Consider the following 20284-nt stretch of genomic DNA (forward strand, 5'->3'; position numbering starts at 1 on the left):
CTCTCATGCTGTTTCTCTCTCCCTAACTCTCAAATAAATAAATAAATAAATAAATAAATAAAATCTTAAAAAAAAATAAAACTCTCAAAATAGATATTGTTATCCACTTGCATATAAAGAAATCAATCACAGAGAGGTTGTGTAATATCCTAAGGTCACAATATGCCAAATAAATGGTAGAGTGGTTAAGAATGTGGGCTTTGTAAATAGTAACAACCAGTGAATCTAGAGGAAAGGTATAGGATGTTCACTGTACCATTCTTGAAATTTTTCTGTAGTTCTTAATTTCTCAAAATAAATGGTTAAGAAAATAATGTGAATTTGTATCCTGGGTCAGGTCCTAGTAGCAGTGTAAGAGTGGGCAAGTCATTTAATCTCATGGAGTTCCAGTTTCCACACCTTTAAAATGAGGACAATAGTACTTAGGTGAAAGAGTTCCTGTGGAGACACACAAATACATATATATACATGCACACACGTTCCTCTTAAGAAAAAAAAATGGATCAGAAATATGAGTTTTCCTTTAGAGAATGAAAATCAAATTTTTAATCAACAAATACTCGCTAGTTATATTTTGAATTCTAAAGAAGTCTCAAGACAAATGCCTTTTTGCTTTGGCCAAATTTAGTATTCTTGAGACCCCGAAACCCAGAAATAAGATTTATAACTTTATACTAATAAATTCATAATTCACTTAACTGACTTATGCAAGTTAAACACCCATTATCTTTCAGTTGATTCAAATTCTTTTGAAACACTTTCCACATATTCATATAAGGCACAAAACGCTGGTTATTGTGACAAATCAGTCATGATTTTTAAACTATCAGCTGAGGGGCGCGTGGGTGGCTCAGTCGTTAAGCTCCCTGCTCAGTGGGGAGCCTGCTTCTCCCTCTCCCACTCCCCCTGCTTGTGTTCCCTCTCTCGCTGTGTCTCTCTCTGTCAAATAAATAAATAAAAATCTTTAAATAAATAAATAAATAAATAAACTATCAGCTGATATAAAAATCCTAGCTGACTTACTAAGCTTTTCTTAAAAGGGCACTGTCTTCAAAATCTATAGACGATGTGGAGTCCTAGAGAGAGAGAAATGACTTAAGCAACTGATATTTACTGTCTGAAAGCCCAAACATAACACAATCGTTTTGTGTTTTACTTAGCATTTTTCTTTCAAAAGATTAAATCCAATAATGCATATAAAGTGCTCATCACAGTGCCTAACACAAAGCAAGTAGTTGGTAAATATTAGCTTTTACTTTGAGTGGCTCAAAACCCATGTTTTAAGCAGCCACACTACTCTGCCTCCCCATAACAAAGACAAACTCTTATTACCCCTTGAACACACTGCAGACAGGAAAACCAATGTCTATCAGATAAGACGGATTCCTGCAGCGTTTCTAAAGGAAAGCAGCAGTCAGCTACCAAGTGCTGTGCTAAGTAGAACACCATTAAGGAGGGAATGCCTTAGAAATGCAGGGTCTCAGGCCCCACCCCAGACCTTCTGATTTAGAATTTCCTTTTTTTTTACTAGACTTCTAGGTGATCCATGTGCACATTAAAGTTTAGAAGCTCTGGTGGTTACATTACGACCCCGTGTTCAAGGGGCTTAGCATCTTGCAGGGAATCAGAAAGTACCAGTGACCAACACCAGAGAGTATGTAATTGAGACACAGATTTGACAGTAAATACTCTAGGACTTTAAAGATGAAGCTGTGAGGTGGACTTAGAAAAAGAGCATATTTGGCTGAGTTGGACAGGAAAATGTGGGCAGAGAGCTTTGCGTTGGGGTTGCTTCTTGGGCAAGTCATTTGACCTCGCTTCTGTTCTCCTTCTGTTAGATCTTTAACACGCTAGAATTCTGTGAGCCGAGGTAAGGAGAACCAGGATGGTAGGAATGAAGCGGCATGAACATCTGCCACAACTGTGGGCCTGGGGAGTGAGTCGTACCCCCTGAGTAGAGGGGCTGGGATCTGCTGGGCATCCCAGCCACCAGGGCAACAATGTTAAGAAGCACTTCTCTCGGCTCACTGTTCTGTGTGGAAACTGGCCCACGTGCCTGGGCATACAACACCTGAGAGAAGCTGGGAGCCAATTAAGTCCCTCCTGCAGAGTGTGCAATCACAGGCCTCGGTGGTGATTGAAGGGGTGATAAATAAAAGCCTGCGTTGGTCTTTCTGGATTTGCTGCTGTGGCTGCAGGAACCTGCAGTGCTTGCTAGTCCTTCCTGTGATCTGGCCAAACTCCCTATCCTCGTCCTTCCTTTCCTGGTCTATTGCTTCCCTCCACCTTTAGGACAACAGTCTCAAAAAGCATTAAAGCATCCCCCATTGTAGCCAAGCTCACCGTCTATTGTTAATGGATTTCTTTGCAGTTGGGCTTTTTTGCACATCGGCTAGAATACACACTTCACTGGCCATCAGCTCTTCCGTCCTCTCTACCTTGGTGTATTGTACCAATTGCAATTTGAATTTCTGCAACTAATCTCTGTCCCAGGACACTTAAAACGCACTTGCTATTTGCCTGAGGGGCCAGAGACGCCGTAGAAAGTTTGATAGTAGCCGTCCTCAATATGCATCACAGGCAGTCGAATTTCTACACTGGAACCAAAGGCCAAGATAATGGTGAATCATTAGAAGACTAAAGTTGCTTCAATTTGGGGAGCTTGAGAAACAAAAGAGACTGCATTCAGGCAAAAAACTAAATTTTTGTTTCAGTCATTTTTTTCATTTTACACTAAAGTTGTTTATTTTCAAATGCAGCACATAACAGTTACACACCAACAACTGTGAATTCTCTTGCTCTAATATCCATTTCCCTTTGGCAATCTCATGAGTCAAATTTCCGACAGCAAAGACAGAGCCATGTTTGTTTTTCTGAGTTCCAGTGTGCTGCATTGGGACACTGAGGTTTCATCATCATATGGCCCACAAACATTAATGATCAGAAAATCAGAGCAAAGTTTTAAAATACTCCCATCTTGTGGCAGCTTGGAAATATGACAGCCTAAACATGACCGTCCTGCTATCAGTCCTTGTTCATTTGTCCCTCTGCTATAAATAGATCCCAGCAAAGGAAAAGCACTTGGATATGGAAAGATCTAAATCATCCAGGAAGAAATGGAAAATTCCTTCTGAAGCACTTGGATTTCCTATTTGAAGTTATGTCCATACAACGCAGCACTCAAATTGCAGGCCGTGTTCAGTGGTTCCTGGTGATTCTTATGGGTGCCTAGGCTCTCTAGCTCCATCATAGAACTCAAAGCTCGTACTCACTTTGCACACCCCACCACCCCAACTCACCAATGACAATAAAAGATCAGTAGTTGTTAGTCAGCTAGAACTCTTAGAAAGAGATCTTGCCATAATTTAATTAATAGATTTACTTTCATTAAACAGATAGCTATTTAGTGCCTCTCATGTGCTAAGCCATGTGTCATGGAATAAGAATAGGGTAAGATTTCATAGAATATGCAGTCTAGTGAGGAAGACAGGCACTGAATGAATTACACCAAGAGCAATGCATGCTACCAACTGGAAAGTAAGGGATGCCATGGGAGAACATAAAAGGGGAGGACACCTAGTCTGGTAGTAAGTACAATGGGTTAAAAGCATGGGATCTGCAGTCACACAGACCTGTGGTGGGATCCTGAAGTCAGCCACTTAACCTTCCTCTGCCTGTCTTCTCATCTGTAAAATGGGGATGATAATAATAATAAGACCTAAACTTAAGGGTGCCTGAGTAGCTCAGTCAGTTGAGCGTGACTCTCAATCTCAGGGTTGTGAGTCCAAGCCCAGCATGGAGATTAGTTTAAAAAAAAAAAAAAAAAAAAAAAGACCCTCTCTTAGAGTCGATGTAAGGGTTAAATGAGATAACATATAAAAAGCACTTTAGCACAGTATCTGGCTGAACTTGCCTGAAGTCATTGCTCCCATAGCCATAGCTGAGAGTTATGTTCTAGAAGCCGGTGAAATAAATTCCCACATCAGCATCTCCCCCTCCCTTGCACTGCTCTTTTTCCTCAAATACTGGGTGAGAGAAAACCTTCAATGCCCTGGAAAAATCTTCTCTGCACCCTTCATCATGCCTTTTCTGGGCATAAAAATGAGATACAACTTTGGGGCCCCCTAGAGCCCCCAGGAGCCTCTGACCCAGTGTCAGCACACAGAGCCAGGGATCCTCTAAGGAAGGGCACCAAGTTTGGAAATAGCCACTGCATCATAAGCTTTCCCAAATGAGTTAAAGCACAAACTGAACACAGTATTGTTATATACTCGGTTTTCCTTAAATACATAACATACCAAGCTGCAAAGAGGCTTTTTTTTTTTTTAAGGCTTTTGTTACTCTCTAAATTTAACCAGGAAAACTGGAACAGCAAGTAGTTTAGGAACTAAAACTAGGCATTCCTCTAAAAGTGCAAAGCCAATCCTCCTTGCTGTCTCTGGAAATGATTGGGTTACTGTTTCAAAGAATAAAAATGCATAGATGTGAATATTATATTTGATCCTGGCGTAGCGTCCAGCACATGGTACATAGCCAGTAAATGCCAGCTGAATTGGAACAAATGTATACAGTAGGCACACAGCGAAGTTGTTCTTATGGATAATTTTAACAGGAAAACGCAAGAATAAACTGGTGTTTAGAAAAGATCCTCTGAGGGGCGCCCCGGAGGCTCAGTTGGTCAAGCGTCCAACCCTTGGTTTCGGCTCAGGTCATCATCATCTCAAGGTTTTGAGATCAAGCCCCGCATCAGGCTCCGCACCCGATACTGAGTCAGCTTGAAGATTCTCTCTCTCCCTCTGCCCTTTGCCGTGCTCATGCTCTTTAAATAAATAAGTAAATAAATAAAATCTTTAGCAAAGGTCCTCTGACACAGTGGTTCTCAGCTGGAGGCAATTTTTAGTTGTGACAGGAGGGAGACGGGAAGATTGCTGCTATCTAGTGGGCAGAGACCAAGGATTCCGCCAACATTGCCCATGACAGCCGCTCACAGCAAAGAATTACCCGGTCCAGAATCTCAACACCGCCGCTGTTGAGAAACCCCACCCTAAACACACACCTGCATATACATAAACACAGACACACAACAGCAAGAACAAGAACAGCAAAACAAAACAACTTGAGGCTTTGTTAGAATATGAAGAATAAAGATGGGCTCCCTACCCCTGTTATTTTCACTGATTAGAGCTGGTTGACAGAAAAGTAAACAACATATCACCCTTTAGCATTACCCCAGCCCTCTGACCTATTCAAGTAGTTGGTCATGAGTTCCTATAGTTTTTATATAGCCTTCAAAGTAACATATCTATTTCCTTTTTAAAAATACTGTTTCTGGGGCGCCTGGGTGGCTCAGTCGTTAAGCGTCTGCCTTCAGCTCAGGTCATGATTCCAGGGTCCTGGGATCGAGCCCTGCATCGGGCTCCCTGCTCAGCCGGGAGCCTGCTTCTCCCTCTCCCGCTCCCCCTGCTTGTGTTCCTGTTCTCGCTGTCTCTCTCTGTCATATAAATAAATAAAATCTTAAAAATAAAAAAAAATAAAAAATAAAATAAATAAATAAAAATACTGTTTCTAGGGGCACCTAGTGGCTCAGTTGGTTGAGCATGCAACTGTTGGTATCGACTCAGGTCATGATCTCACAGTCGTGGGATGAAGCCCCATGTCGGGCTCTGAGCTCAGTGCAGAGTCTGCATCAGATCCTCTCTCCCTCTCCCTCCTGCTCTCTCTCTCTCAAATAAATAAATAAATTTTTTTTTAAAATATCATTTCTAGGGGCACTTGTGTGGCTCAGTCAGTTAAGCGTCCAACTCTTGATTTTGGCTCAGGTCACGATCTCAGGATTGTGAAATCGAGCCCTGCATTGTGCTGGGCATGGAGCCTGCTTAAGATTCTCTCTCTCCCCCTCTGCCCCTCCTACCCTAAAAAATATTTTTTTTAAATATTGTTTCTATATATTTTCCATGCCTCTACATGATCTTTACTGTCAAATAGATTTTCAGGCACTTGAGGACACCATCAATTTTTTAAGGTTTTAATTTTTTTTTCAAATATCTGTTCCATGTTCCATTTAGCCCTTAACCTGTTTTTATGTTCAGCTAATGTACAGTGTTATAAGTTACTCATGTGAAAATTTAAAAATGGACTTGTCTAGAAAAGAAAACAGAACAAAATTTATAATATTCTAGAAGCTCTTGGAATGTTGCTACCCAGAATTTTTTACTTTCCTTTCCTTCCAGAAGTCTTTTATCAAAAAAGAAGGAGGAGGAGGAGGTCCTTTTTTTCAAGTATTCAAACAACTCAAAGTGCAATTGCCTGTCTTTAGTCTGTCAACCAAGTTTTTTTTTTTTTTTAAGACTTTATTTATTTATTTGACAGAGAGAGACACAGCGAGAGAGGAAACACAAGCAGGGGGAGTGTGAGAGGGAGAAGCAGGCTTCCCGCTGAGCAGGGAGCCCAATGCGGGGCTCGATCCCAGGACCCTGGGATCATGACCTGAGCCAAAGGCAGACGCTTAACGACTGAGCCACACAGGCGCCCCCACCAAGTTTTTTTTTTTTTTGTGATTAGTCTCATCTCGTCAAATGTTTAAATAATTTTAAACAAAACAAAACAAGAATATTCCTCTGAAGCCCTTCACTTAAAATCTGAAGTAGTTTCTCCTCTGTAAAATCCAACACTATTCTGTTCTCTGAGTCCCTATTGTACCTGGTACCATTAGATCTTTTAACCTCTGTGATAACTATTGAATAATGATCAGGTTTCCATGTCTGTTTCACTCACTAGACTTTGAGCACCTCAAGGGCAGACAAACTTACTAATCTTTGTACTTCCTATCCCTACCCCAAAGCTGGCTTGTGGTAGATGTCGATAAATATTTGTAGAATACGGTAATGATAGGCTAAACACCTACTGAACTGTGGGCAACATTATAAGGTTTAGCATTTATTTGTCTCTGGTATTTTCCTGAGTTTACTTGTGTTCTCTCTAGGTGTTTCAGGTGTCCACTGTGCCCAGAAAAAAAAAAAGAAGAAGATAGCAGGAGGGGAAGAATGAAGGGGGGGAAATCGGAGGGGGAGAGGAACCATGAGAGACGATGGACTCTGAAAAACAAACTGAGGGTTCTAGAGGGGAGGGGGGTGGGAGGATGGGTTAGCCTGGTGATGGGTATTAAAGAGGGCACATTCTGCATGGAGCACAAACAATGAATCATGGAACACTACATCAAAAACTAATGATGTAATGTATGGTGATTAAAATAACAATAAAAAATTTTAAAAAAAAGAATCCAAGGGCATAAACCACATTTTATCCTTCCACTAGAATTTTTATTGATTATGAATTGGGGAAAGTGCCAAATTAGCCTCCAGGAGAACAGGATTCTCATATTCACAGAATTGAAAACTAGCGAATTATTCTTTAGATTATCTATTCAGTTGTCCCTGACAGGCCACCAAATTAGCCTGGTACCATAGATCCAAAGCTCGGAAGTGAATTGGGAGACTCTCTAGAAAGTATCCCTGAATCATGACTTCCTTATTTTCTTTTTCTTTCTTCCATTCTTACTGAGGCAGATCGCTTTGAACTATGCTAAGTTCTTTGCTTGAATTTTTGCATCCTGGGGCACCTGGGTGGCTCAGTCGTTAAGCGTCTGCTTTCGGCTCAGGTCATGATCTCAGGATCCTGGGATTGAGCCCCGCGTCGGGCTCCCTGCTCAGCGGGAAGCCTGCTTCTCCCTCTTCTACTCCCCCTGCTTGTGTTCCCTCTCTCGCTGTGTCTCTCTGTCAAATAAATAAATAAATAATCTTTAAAAAAAAATTTTTGTATCCTAGTTTTTCCAAATATATAAACAACATATAAAATATATTTGGAGAGAGAGCGAGAGAAAGGCTCTGGTGTGCCGTGAGTGTACTGAAAGTAAAAGGAATAAGTTGAAGAATAATGCTAATTCTTGTCATCTGGTGAAAACAATATGAAAATCACTTGAAATTATTTTCAGAACTCTTCAAGAATACTACATGGAGACATGCAGCAAGTATACTAAGACTCTTGACAAGCAATTTCAGTCATTTCCACAATTCCTTGACATGAAGTTGTTTGCCAGCTTGTTTCTAAAGAATGTTCACGATTCAGAATCTTCTTGTCAATCATTCTCTCACTAATCCTCCCAAGCTCTTGTGTTACTTGATAAAGCCTATTAACTTTATTACTTCCCGCATTTTATGGTTGGAAAATGCCAGCTGCAAGGTTGTGTAATGAATGTATTCTTAAGGTGAGACGAGGACTCTTCACCGCCGTTTTGCTGCTCTGCTTGAGGGAGAAAATAAGTGTACCAAGGACTCAACCAACAGTATTCATCCATCTCAGTAAAACCCCAGCCATTCAGCATCTTGAGAGCACAGTAGACTCACTTGGGGAACTTTAAAAAACAACGCTGCCCGGCTCCCACCCCCAGAGAGTCTGGCATAGGAATTTTAAAGCTCCTTGGGTGATTTTCATGTGCAGCTTGACATTCACTGCACTTGAAGTCCCCAACACACACTTTACCCAAATTAGTAAAACTTACTTAAAACCATCAATTGCTTACTGTATTTCTGAAATAATTCTCAGATAATCTACTCTTGAACTAATTGCTCTGAGTGGAAGGGCTCCTTGGCTTGTTTCTTAATAGCCAGGTACCAACACAAATGAATATTTAACTATTCTGTTAATACTTATCCTAATCAAAAGCTGGGGTTTTTTCTTTTCTTTTCTTTTCTTTTCTTTTTTTTTTAAGTAGGCTCCATGCCCAGCATGGAGCCCCACCGGGGCTTGAACTCATGACCCTGAGATCAAGACCTGAGCTGAAAAAAAAAAAAAAGACGTGAGCTGAGATCAAGAGTCAGACACTTAAACTGAGCCACCCAGATGCCCCTCAAGAGCCATTTTTAAAAATGAGACTTTCAGGAAACAGTTCTCCCTATATTAGAGCTTAATTCCTTCCTTCTACTTAATAATTTAATTCCTTGCAAAATATTTTTTGCTTGTCCTGAAAAGAATTTCTAATTGTCTGAAATAGGTAAGGTTAAAGATATCCAGCGAAAATCTTTTACGTTAAATATAGTATCAGCAATGTTCAGTCACATAAAACTCATCTAATTTCATTTGCCTTCACATTTGGTGCTCACTAAATGAAAACCTGATGGCTAGCAAAGAGTTCTGTGTGTTTTTTTTTAATTGGTTTTAGTTCTTCCTTACATAAATCTTTCTTTTTCCAGACTTGAAGTATCTGGGTGCAAGCATTCTCATCATATAGTTTGGTCAAAATCAACTCGCAGGCATGAACATTGCTGTTATCATTTGACAAAGAACACGAACCAAAGACAAACAGGTGGATCTAATTTCTTTTTTTTTTGTAAGAAATATTTGGTTCTACAGGAATCTAGAATTTCAGATACTGCACTTCAAAACCAAGTACTTACATTTTCTAGGAGGCAAACAGCGGCAGGATTCCCACGAAATGCTTTTGCTGTAAATGCATCTACTACAAAAACAGGGAGCTTCATTTTTCTTGCTCTCAGAATTGCTGGTAGCCTGCTCTACTTCTACTTGTTGCAAAAAATCAGGAAGTTAATGTTTTACTTGGTGTACAGAAGCAACCAACGACCCAGGTCAAGCAATGACTCCAGTACACCTACATTTAAAGATAGGTGATCCCCTAATATTTAAGTCTCTAAATTGAATTTGTTTTAAAATACTGGATGAGGGGCTCCTGGGTGGCTCAGTCGTTAATCATCTGCCTTTGGCTCAGGTCATGATCCCAGGGTCTGGGGATCGAGCCCCGCATTGGGCTCCCTACTCAGAGGGAAGCCTGCTTCCCCCTCTCCCACTCCCTCTGCTTGTGTTCCCTCTCTCGCTGTGTCTCTCTCAGTCAAATAAATAAATAAAATCTTAAAATAAAATAAAATAAAATACTGGATTAATAGGATATTTAATTTTCAAATTTTGTATTGATATTTATACTGAATGTATACTTAAGAACATAATCATATCATTTCTTAGAGTAGCCAAACTAGCTTAGGTTATGTTTTTAATGAAGTGCTTGAAATGTCCAAGGGGACGTGTTGCAAGATTTCTTTTCCTTCAGTTCTCGCAGTTCTTGGTCACACTGCACGAAGAATGAAGAGGTAGACCAGACGAAGAGTGGTGGGCAGCAAAGCAAAGTTTATTGAGCTTTAGCACAGAGCTCCTGAAGAGGGAGGGGACCCGAGAGGGTTGCCACTAGAGTTTCTAAGTCTAGGGGTTTTAGCAGCTTGTTGGCTCTGTTCTAATCTGATTAACCCTCCAGGCACCTGTCACCAATCTAGTTTTTGTCATCTAACTATCACATGAGAAAGGGTGGAGGGCTCCTTCCAGGGAGGTGTAAAATCCTTTATTTTTATTTTTTAATTCAATTAATTAATATATAGTGTATTATTAATTTCAGAGGTAGAGGTCAAGTGATTCATTAGTCTTATATAACACCCAGTGCTGATTACATCACGTGCCTTCCTTAATGCCTGTCACCCAGTTACTCCATCCCCCCAGCCCCCTCCCCTCCAGGAACCCTCCGTTTGTTTCCTATGATTAAGAGTCTCTTATGGTTTGTCACCCTCTCTGATTTTGTCTTGTTTTATTTTTTCTTCTCTTTCCCTATGATCCTCTGTTTTCTTAAATTCCACATATGAGTGAGATCATACAGTATTTGTCTTTCTCTGACTTATTTTGCTTAGCATAATACCCTCTAGTTCCATCCACGTCATTGCAAATGGCAAGATTTCATTTTTTTTTTGATGACTGAGCAGTATTCCATTGTGTGTATATCCACATCTTTTTTACCCATTCAAAAGTCAATGGACATCTGGGCTCATCTTACAGTTTGTCTATTGTGGACATTGCTGCTATGAACGTTGGGGTGCAGGTGCCCCTTTGGATCACTACATTTGTATCTTTGGGGTAAATACCCAGTAGTGCAATTGCTGGTCATATGGTAGCTCTATTTTCAACTTTTTGAGGAACCTCCATACTGTTTTCCAGAGTGGCTGCACCAGCTTGCATTCCCAACAACAGTGCAAGAGTTCCCCTTTCTCTGCATCTTTACCAACATCTGTCGTTTCTGACTTGTTAATTTTAGCCATTCTGACGGGTGTGAGGTGGTATTTCATCGTGGTTTTGATTTGTATTTCCTTGATGCCCAGTGATGTTAGGCATTTTTTCATGTGTCTGCTGGCCATTGAATTATTTGTTCTTTGGGTGTTGACTTTGATAAGTTCTTACGGATTTTGAATACTAGCCCTTTATCTGATATGTCATTTGCAAATATCTTCTCCCATTCTGTCGGTTGTCTTTTGGTTTTGTTGACTGTTTCCTTTGCTGTGCGAAAGCTATTTATCTTGATGAAGTCCCAATAGTTCATATTTGCCCTTGTTTCCCTTGCCTTTGGAGAAGTGTGTAGCAAGAAGTTGCTGCGTCTGAGTTCACAGAGGTTGCTGCCTGTGTTCTCCTCTAGGATTTTAATGGATTCCTGTCTCACATTTAAGTCTTTCCTCTATTTTGAGTCTATTTTTGTGTATGGTGTAAGGATATGGTCCAGTTTCAGTCTTTTGCATGTAGCTGTCCAATTTTCCCAACACCATTTGTTGAAGAGACTGTCTTTTTTCCATTGGATATTCTTTCCCGCTTTGTCGAAGATTAGTTGACCAGAGAGTTGAGGGTCCATTTCTGGGTTCTCTATTCTTTTTTTTTTTTTTTTTAAGATTTTACTTATTTATTTGACAGAGACATAGCGAGAGAGGGAACACAAGCAGAGGGAGTGGGAGAGGGAGAAGCAGGCTTCCCGCAGAGCAGGGAGCCTGATGTGGGACTCGATCCCAGGACCCTGGGATCATGACCTGAGCCGAAGGCAGACGCTTAACGACTGAGCCACCCAGGCGCCCCTGGGTTCTCTATTCTGTTCCATTGATCTGTGTCTGTTTTGTGCCAGTACCATACTGTCTTGATGATCACAGCTTTTAATAGAACTTGAAGTCCAGGGCTCCTGGGTGTCTCCCTCTCCCACTCCCTCTGCTTGTGTTCCCTCTCTTGCTGTCTCTCTCTCTGTGTCAAATAAATAAATAAAATCTTTAAAAAAAAAAAAAAAGAGAGAACTTAAAGTCCAGAATTGTGATGCCACCAGCTTTGCTTTTCTTTTTCAACGTTCCTCTAGCTATTTGGGGTCTTTTCTGGTTCCATACAAATTTTAGGATTATTTGTTCTAGCTCTGTGAAAAAAGTTGATGGTATTTTGATTGGGATTGCATTGAATGTGTAGATTGCTCTAGGTAGCATAGACATTTTAACAGTATTTGTTCTTCCAATCCATGAGCATGGAATGTTTTTCCATTTCTTTGTGTCTTCCTCAATTTCTTTCATGAGTTCTATAGTTTTCTGAGGACATATCCTTTGCCTCTTTGGTTAGGTTTATTCCTAGGTATCTTATGGGTTTTGGTGCAATTGTAAATGGGATTGATTCCTTAATTTCTCTTTCTTCTGGGGCGCCTGGGTGGCTCAGTTGGTTAAACGTCTGCCTTCGGCTCAGGTCATGATCCCAGGGTCCTGGGATCGAGCCCCGCATCGGGCTCCCTGCTCCGCGGGAAGCCTGCTTCTCCCTCTCACACTCCCCCTGCTTGTGTTCCATCTCTCGCTGTGTCTCTCTCTGTCAAATAAATAAATAAAATCTTTAAAAAAGAAAAGAAAACTAGAAGAATTGTTTGACTTAAAAAAAAATTTCTCTTTCTTCTGTCTCGTTGTTAGGGTCTAGAAATGCAACTGATTTCTGTGTGTTGATTTTATATCCTGCCACATTGCTGAAGTTTCTATATGAGTTCTAGCAGTTTTGGGGTGGAGTCTTTTGGGTTTTCCAAATAGAGTATCATGTCATATATGAAGAATGAGAGTTTCACTTCTTCTTTGCTGATTCAGATACCTTTCATTTCTTTTTGTTGTCTGATTGCTGAGGCTTATTAAGACTTCTAGTACTATATTGAACAACAGTGGTGATAGTGGACATCCCTGCTGCGTTCCTGACTTTAGGGGAAAAACTGAGACTAATATTCGCTGTGGGCTTTTCATAGATGGCTTTTATGATATTGAGGTATGTACTCTCTATCCCTACACTGTGAAGAGTTTTCATCAAGAAAAGATGCTGTACTTTGTCAAATGCTTTTTCTGCATCTATTGAGAGGATCATATGGTTCTTGTCCTTTCTTTTACTGATGTATTGTATCACATTGATTGATTTGAGGATATCGAACCACCCTAGCAGCTCAGGAATAAATCCTACTTGGTCATGGTGAATAATCCTTTTAATGTACTATTGAATCCTATTGGCTAGTATCTTGGTGAGAATTTTTGCTTCCATGTTCACCAGGGATATTGGTCTGTAATTCTCCTTTTTGATGGGGTCTTTGTCTGGTTTTGGGATCAGGTAATGCTGGCCTCATAGAAAGAGTTTAGAAACCTTCCTTCCATTTCTATTTTTTGAAACAGCTTCAGAAGAATAGGTATTAATTCTTCTTTAAATGTTTGGTAGAATTCCCCTGGGAAGCCATCCAGCCCTGGACTCTTGTTTGTTGGGAGATTTTTGATTACTGCTTCAATTGCCTTGCTGGTTATGGGTCTGTTCAGGTTTTCTACTTCTTCCTGTTTCACTTATGGAAGTTTATATGTCCCTAAGGATGCATCCATTTTTTCCAGATTGCCTAATTTGTTATAATAGGCAATAATATTGAACAATCATAATGTGTTCTTATAATTGTTTGTATTTTTTTTGGTGTTAGTTGTGATCTCTCTTCTTTCATTCATGATTTTATTTATTACTTACTTCTTTGGGTCCTTTCTGTTTTCTTTTTGATAAGTCTGGCCAGGGGATTATCAATCTTATTAATTCTTTCAAAGAACTAGCTCCTAGTTTTGTTGATCTGTTCTATAGTTCTTCTGGTTTCTATTTCATTGATTTCTGCTCTAATCTTTATTACTTCTCTTCTCCTGCTGGGTTTAGGCTTTATTTGCCATTCTTTCCCCAGCTTCTTTAGGTGTAAGGTTAGGTTGTGTATTTGGGCCTTTCTTGTTTCTTGAGAAAGGCTTGTATTGTACTTCCCTCTTAGGACCCCCTTTGCTGCATCCCACAGGTTTTGAACAGTTGTGTTTTCATTTTCATTTGTTTCCATGAATTTTTTAAAAGATTTTATATATTTATTTGACAGAGAGAGAGAGTGAGAGAGGGAACACAAGCAGGTGGAGTGTGAGAGGGAGAAGCAGGCCTCCCGCCAAGCAGGGAGCCCAATGCAGGGCTCGATCTCAGGACCCCGGGATCAAGACCTGAGCCTAAGGCAGATGCCTAACAACTGAGCCACCCAGGTGCCCCATGTTTCCATGAATTTTTTAAATTCTTCTTTAATTTCCTGGCTGACCCATTCATTCTTCAGTAGGATGCTCTTTAGCCTCCATGTATTTGAGTTCTTTCCAAATTTCCTCTTGTGAATGAGTTCAAGTTTCAAAGCATTGTGATCTGAAAATACGCAGGGAATGATCCCAATGTTTTGGTACTGGTTGAGACCTGATTTGTGACCAGTATGTGATCTATTCTGGAGAAGGTTCCATATGCACTTGAGAAGAATGTGTATTCTGTTGCTTTAGAGTGGAATGTTCTGAATATGTCTGTGAAGTCCATCTGGTCCAGTGTGTCATTCAAAGCCCTAGTTTCCTTGTTGATTTTCTGCTTAGATGATCTGACCATTTCAATGAGTGGGGTGGCAAAGTCCCCTGTTATTACTGTATTATTATCAATGTGTTACATCTTTAATTTTGTTATTAATTGGTTTATATAATTGGCTGCTCCCATGTTAGTGGCATAAATATTTACAATTGTTAGATCTTACTGGATAGACCCTTTAATTATTATATAATGTCCTTCCTTATCTCTTATTACAGTTTTTGGTTTAATATCTTATTTGTCTGGGGGCACCTGGGTGGCTCAGTCGGTTAAATGGCTGCCTTCGGCTCAGGTAATGATCTCAGGGTCCTGGGAGAGCCCCGCATAGGGCTCCCTGCTCAGTGGGGAGTCTGCTCCTCCCTCTCCCTCTGCCTGCCACTCCCCTTGCTTGTACTCTCTCTCTCTCTGTGTCAAATAAATACATATTTTTTAAAAAATTTATTTAATTTGTCTAATATAACAATTGCCACCCCAGCTTTCTTTTGATGTCCATTAGCATGATAAATGGTTTTCCACCCCCTCACTTTCAATCTGGAGTTGTCTTTGGGTCTAAAATGAGTCTCTTGCAGACAGCATATTGATGGGTCTTGCTTTTTTTTTTTTTTAAGATTTTATTTATCTATTTGACAGAGAGAGAGAAAACTAGAGAGGGAACACAAGCAGGGGGAGTGGGAGAGGGAGAAGCAGGCTCCCAGCTGAGCGGGGAGCCCAATGCCAGGCTCAATCCCAGGACCCTGGGATCATGACCTGAGCCAAAGGCAGACGCTTAACAACTGAGCCACTCAGGCACCCCAGGTCTTGCTTTTTTTATCCAATCTGATACCCTGTATTTTTTGATTGGGACATTTAGCCCATTACATTCAGAGTAACTATTGAAAGATATGAATTTAGTGCCATTGTATTACTTGTAAAGCCACTGTTTCTGTACAGTGTCTCTGTTCCTTTCTGGCCTATCTAGTAACATACTTTTGGGCTCTCTCTTCACTTAAAGGATCCCTTTTAATATTTCTTGCAGGGCTGGTTTAGTGATCACAAATTCTTTTAGTTTGTTTGTCATGGAAACTTTTGCAGGTGTTCAGAATAATTTGATCGCTATCTAGCTGAATTCCTGGGACCAGAAGAAACTAAGGTCTCCTACTCCTCCACCATCTTGGACTATCTCCCCTCTAAAATCCTTTTAAGGGTGGTTTCCTCTTAGGGCGGGGGCCCCTGTCCCTGCCTGCCTTTCTTCCAACTAGCCTTCATTAGACATATATGTTGCTAACATATCTTGAGTTTTTATTTGTGTTTCTTGGATTATCCTAACCAGACTGTATAGAGCAGAAAGTTGGAACCTCTTTTTGTTTTTCCTCACTGCGATGATCTTGGTTCCTAGAACAGTGCCTGGCACGCAATAAATATTTATTGAAGTAATTAAGTAAGTAAATAATACACTGAGCATACACCAAAACTGGATTTTGATACATTGCTGACAAATACTTAGGGGTTCTCAACACAGAATCATCTGCCAGCCAACATTTCTGTTTCAGGAGCATCACTGTTATTGTCAGTACATTGCAGTTCATTTATGCAACTACATGGAAATTTTATCATAGATTGCCAAAAATTTTAGAAAACTTAGAGAACAAATTAAAGTTCTGATAATGAAGCATAGTTTTCATCAATTTAATAGAATTAATACTATTTTGGAAGTCATAAGTGTGGCAAAAGGAGCATATTTTTAACCTCATTGAACTTCAGCCTCATTGGTCCTAGCTGTCAGCTACATATGCAGTTGGATAAGAAAATGTATATTGAAAAGATTGTCTAATTCTTCCATAGTGATCATGAATTACATGTGCAAGTTTTTAAAACACAGTGTTTAAATACTCTTCTGAAGTTTTTTTAACTAGTTTAGAAGAATAAATTTTGTAGCTAAGTACTTTATGAGGCTTCTAGATTGCATTGGTTCTCAAATGGCAACCATTTCTTTAAAGGGAATTTTTCTTTAAAGGGAAAGGATTCTCAAAGCCTAACAGCCAATGTCATTTGCCTATTTAACAGCCACTTCCCTCAGCCCCACCCCAACCCTTACCCACAACACACTTGCACTTCATTTTTTCTAAAAGAACTCTGATTTTGTTTGGGGAGGCAGTGTGCCCAGCCCCATCAATGAATCATAAATGGCCTAAGCCAATCAGGACAACTTCATTCTCCTTTGCCAGATGCTCATTCTTCCAGATTCTCTTGCAGCTAGAGATGGCCATATGATCTCATTAGGGCAAGATTGCTGGAGGGAGTCTGAGAAAAATCATTTGCTTTTTGACAAAAGGGGCAGACCTGAGAGAGGAGAATGGACTGTCACTCCCCCTACTCCTTTTCCCACCTTGAACATGCTTCTGATGCCTGGATATGCAGCAATCATCTTTGACCATGAGGTGACAAATATGAGGATGAGAAGCTAACAAACTAGGTGAGAAAGAAAGAGAGCAGGCATTCTGAATAATATAGTTAAGCTGCTAAAGAAATGTTAGAAGCTCCTACTTCCAAACGTCTTAAGTAAACAACAGATGTTTTTAAGGTTCAAGCCATTATTAGTCCACGTGGTAGCCAAAATAATGGCTCCCCGAAGATGTCCACATCCTGGTTCCAAGAACCTGTGAATATGTTATGTTACATGGCAGTGAGACATTAAGGTTGCTGGTAAGATTAAGGTTGCTAATTAATTGACCTTAAAGTAAGATTCTTCTGGATTATCCAGGTGGACCCAATGTTCCAGGGGTCTTTAAAAGTGGAGGAGAGAGGCAGAAGAGTTCAAGTGAGAGAGACTGGAACATGTGGGGCTGCTGGCCTGAAAAAGGAGGGAGGAGCCACAAACAAAGGAATGTAGGTGGCCTTTAGAAATTAGAAAAAAGCAAGAAAACAAATTATCCCCTAGAGCCACTAGAAGGTTAGATTAGTCAGTTCAGGATGCCATAATAAAATACCATAGACTGAGTGGCTTAAACAACAGAAATTTATTTTCTTACAATTTGGAGACTGGGAAATCTAAGATCAAGATGCCAGCAGATTTGGTTCCCGGTGAGGACTCTTTTTCTGGCTTATAGACAGCCACCTTCTTGCTGTGTCCTCACATGACAGAAAGAGAAGGGGAGAAGGCCTTTTCTTATAGGAGCATTAATCCCATCATGACGGCCCCATCCTCATAACCTCACCTAAACCTAATTACGTCCCAAAGGCCTTCATATCCAAATACCATCACACTGGAGGTTACAGCTCTAACATATGAATTTGGGGGGTGGGGGTAGGGGACACAATTCAATCATAGCACCACTCCTGCCAACACCTTGATTTTAGCCCAGTGAGATCCATTTTGGACTTCTGACCTCCAGAACTATAAAACAATAAATGTGTGTTGTTGTTAGCCACTAAGTTTGTGGTAATTTGTTATAGCAGCAAGTAATGCTGATGCTGTCCTTGGAGAATCACTATAGAAAGTGCATGAAATTTCTAACACCTTAAATGCATAAAAAACATTTTCTAAAATGTATTATATAATTTGATTTTAATTTTTATTCTTGGTCAAAAAGTAGAATAAGGAAGGGTTTTTTATTTGTTCAATTTAATCCATTGATATCCCTGTTTGTACCCTATGGTGACAGATTATGCTTAAGGTAGAGCTCACATTAACAATTTATTTTTCAAAAATTACTTTGTATTTCCATGGGGCGCCTGGGTGGCTCAGTCAGTTAAGTGTTTGCCTTCGGCTCAGATCATGATCCCAGGGTCCTGGGATCAAGTCCCGCATCAGGCTCCCTGCTCAACAGGGAGCCTGCTTCTCCCTCTCTCTCCTCCCCTCCCCTCGCTTGTGCTCTCTCTCTCTCTCGTTTCTGCTCTCTCTCAAATAAATAAAATCTTTTAAAAATTACTTTGTATTTCTTAAATGCCAGGCACATGCTAGACTTTGGGGATAAAATGATAAATACGTCACTAACTCTCTTTCAAAGAATTCTCAACCAGTGGGGAGACCGACATAAAAATTGTAATATGAAAGTAATATAGATAAAATGCTTAGGAACACAATAAGAGAGCAACAACTCTGCCCAGGAAACAGAGAGAGGGAGCTCCAGAGATGAGGTAACATTTGAGTTAGTCCAAAAACACACAAAAAAAGTGTTCAGCAGCTCCAGAAGGTGGGAACAGGCATGTTAGACACAGTGCATGGATTGATGACAGGGCAAACAAACTGGATACAGAAATAGAGAGGGAGAGAGGATGGGAGAGAGTAAAGATGAGGCTTTAAAGATCTCCTGGACCCAATGTGTACAATTTGGTCTTCATCTTTGTAGGTTCAGAAATCCAAAGTTCAGTTCAACAGTGATTGTGTGTCAGGCTCCAATGCTAGGTACCCAGGGAGTGGAGAGAGGCTCATGAGTGAGCTATACCCCTCTATGCCAAGGTTCCAATCTTTTTTCTGAAGATGTCTCTCTTTTCTCTCCCCGCCCCCCCCAATTAATTTTGACTTCATTTCTCTAAGGAAAAACCAGCATAACCTCCCACTAAATTACTGAGAGAAAGTGTGAGGCAGGTAAAGTTTAAGCAGCTTGCTTTTCTTTCCCCAGTAGTGGACTTGCACAAATTCTGGCATCCTGGTCAACCTAATGGCTGCTCCTGACGTGCAGCTATCAGGCACAGTGTTTTCCAAATGACCAAAATAATTAAAATTTTTCTTCTCTAGTTTTACTCACATTCCATTGGATCCCTAGATTGGCTTTATATGCCCTTCAGTAATGCTAAACTCTTACAGGGTTTCTTTTCCTTCGGTGCCCATGGTTCTTGGTCACGTCGCTTCGAAGAATGAAGAGGTAGACCAGACAGAGTGATGGGCAGCAGAATAAAGTTTATTGAGCCATAGTACAGAGCTCCCGAAGAAGGAGGGGACCCGAGAGGGTTGCCACCAGAATTTCTAAGTCTAGGGATTTTTATGAGTTTGCTGGCGGGCTGTTTTAATCTGATTAACCCTCCAAGAGCCTGTTACCAATCAGGTTTTTGTCATCTACCTGTCACGTGGGAAGGGGTGAAGGGCTCCTTTCAGGGTGGTGTCAAATCCTTTTAAGGGTGGTTTCCTTTTAGGGCAGGAGGGCCCCCTTGTCTCTGCCTGCTTTCTTGCAACTATCCTTCCCTAAAACAAATATGCTGTTTAAATAGAAATCAATCACCACCAGAGGGTACAAGTTCATAAATCTAAATTTATATGATTTCTTTTTTTTTTAAGTTAGTTTTTGATCATCAATTTAGTATATGAATATGATCTCCTTATAAAAAATAAGTTAGCACCTGGGTGGCTCAGTCATTAAGCGTCTGCCTTCGGCTCAGGTCATGATCCCAGGGTCCTGGAATTGAGCCCCGCATTGGGCTCCGTGCTCAGCGGGAGGCCTGCTTCTCCCTCTCCCACTTCCCCCACTTGTGTTCCCTCTCTCGCTGTGTCTCTCTCTGTCAAATAAATAAATAAATAAATAAATAAATAAATAAATAAATAAATAAA

The 20284-nt window shown here is 40.4% G+C and overlaps 1 protein-coding gene across 2 annotated transcripts in view; it reads right to left on the minus strand.

The window, feature by feature from the left end:
- LOC118018748 (phenazine biosynthesis-like domain-containing protein) overlaps window positions 1-20284 on the minus strand; it is a 42274-nt gene that overhangs the window by 12637 nt on the left and 9353 nt on the right. The window contains exon 1 of one of the 2 annotated variants that reach the window (XM_035017500.1): window positions 9453-9536. The exons of the other annotated variant lie outside the window; for it this stretch is intronic. Coding sequence (XP_034873391.1) covers window positions 9453-9536 — 84 coding nt within the window. Of the gene's footprint in view, window positions 1-9452; window positions 9537-20284 lie in introns of those variants that run through there. 2 annotated transcript variants of the gene reach the window in all.

Source organism: Mirounga leonina, unplaced genomic scaffold (genome assembly GCF_011800145.1).
Source record: "Mirounga leonina isolate KUSES-001 unplaced genomic scaffold, KU_Mleo_1.0 Mir_107, whole genome shotgun sequence".
Classification (NCBI taxonomy): Eukaryota; Metazoa; Chordata; class Mammalia; order Carnivora; family Phocidae; genus Mirounga; species Mirounga leonina.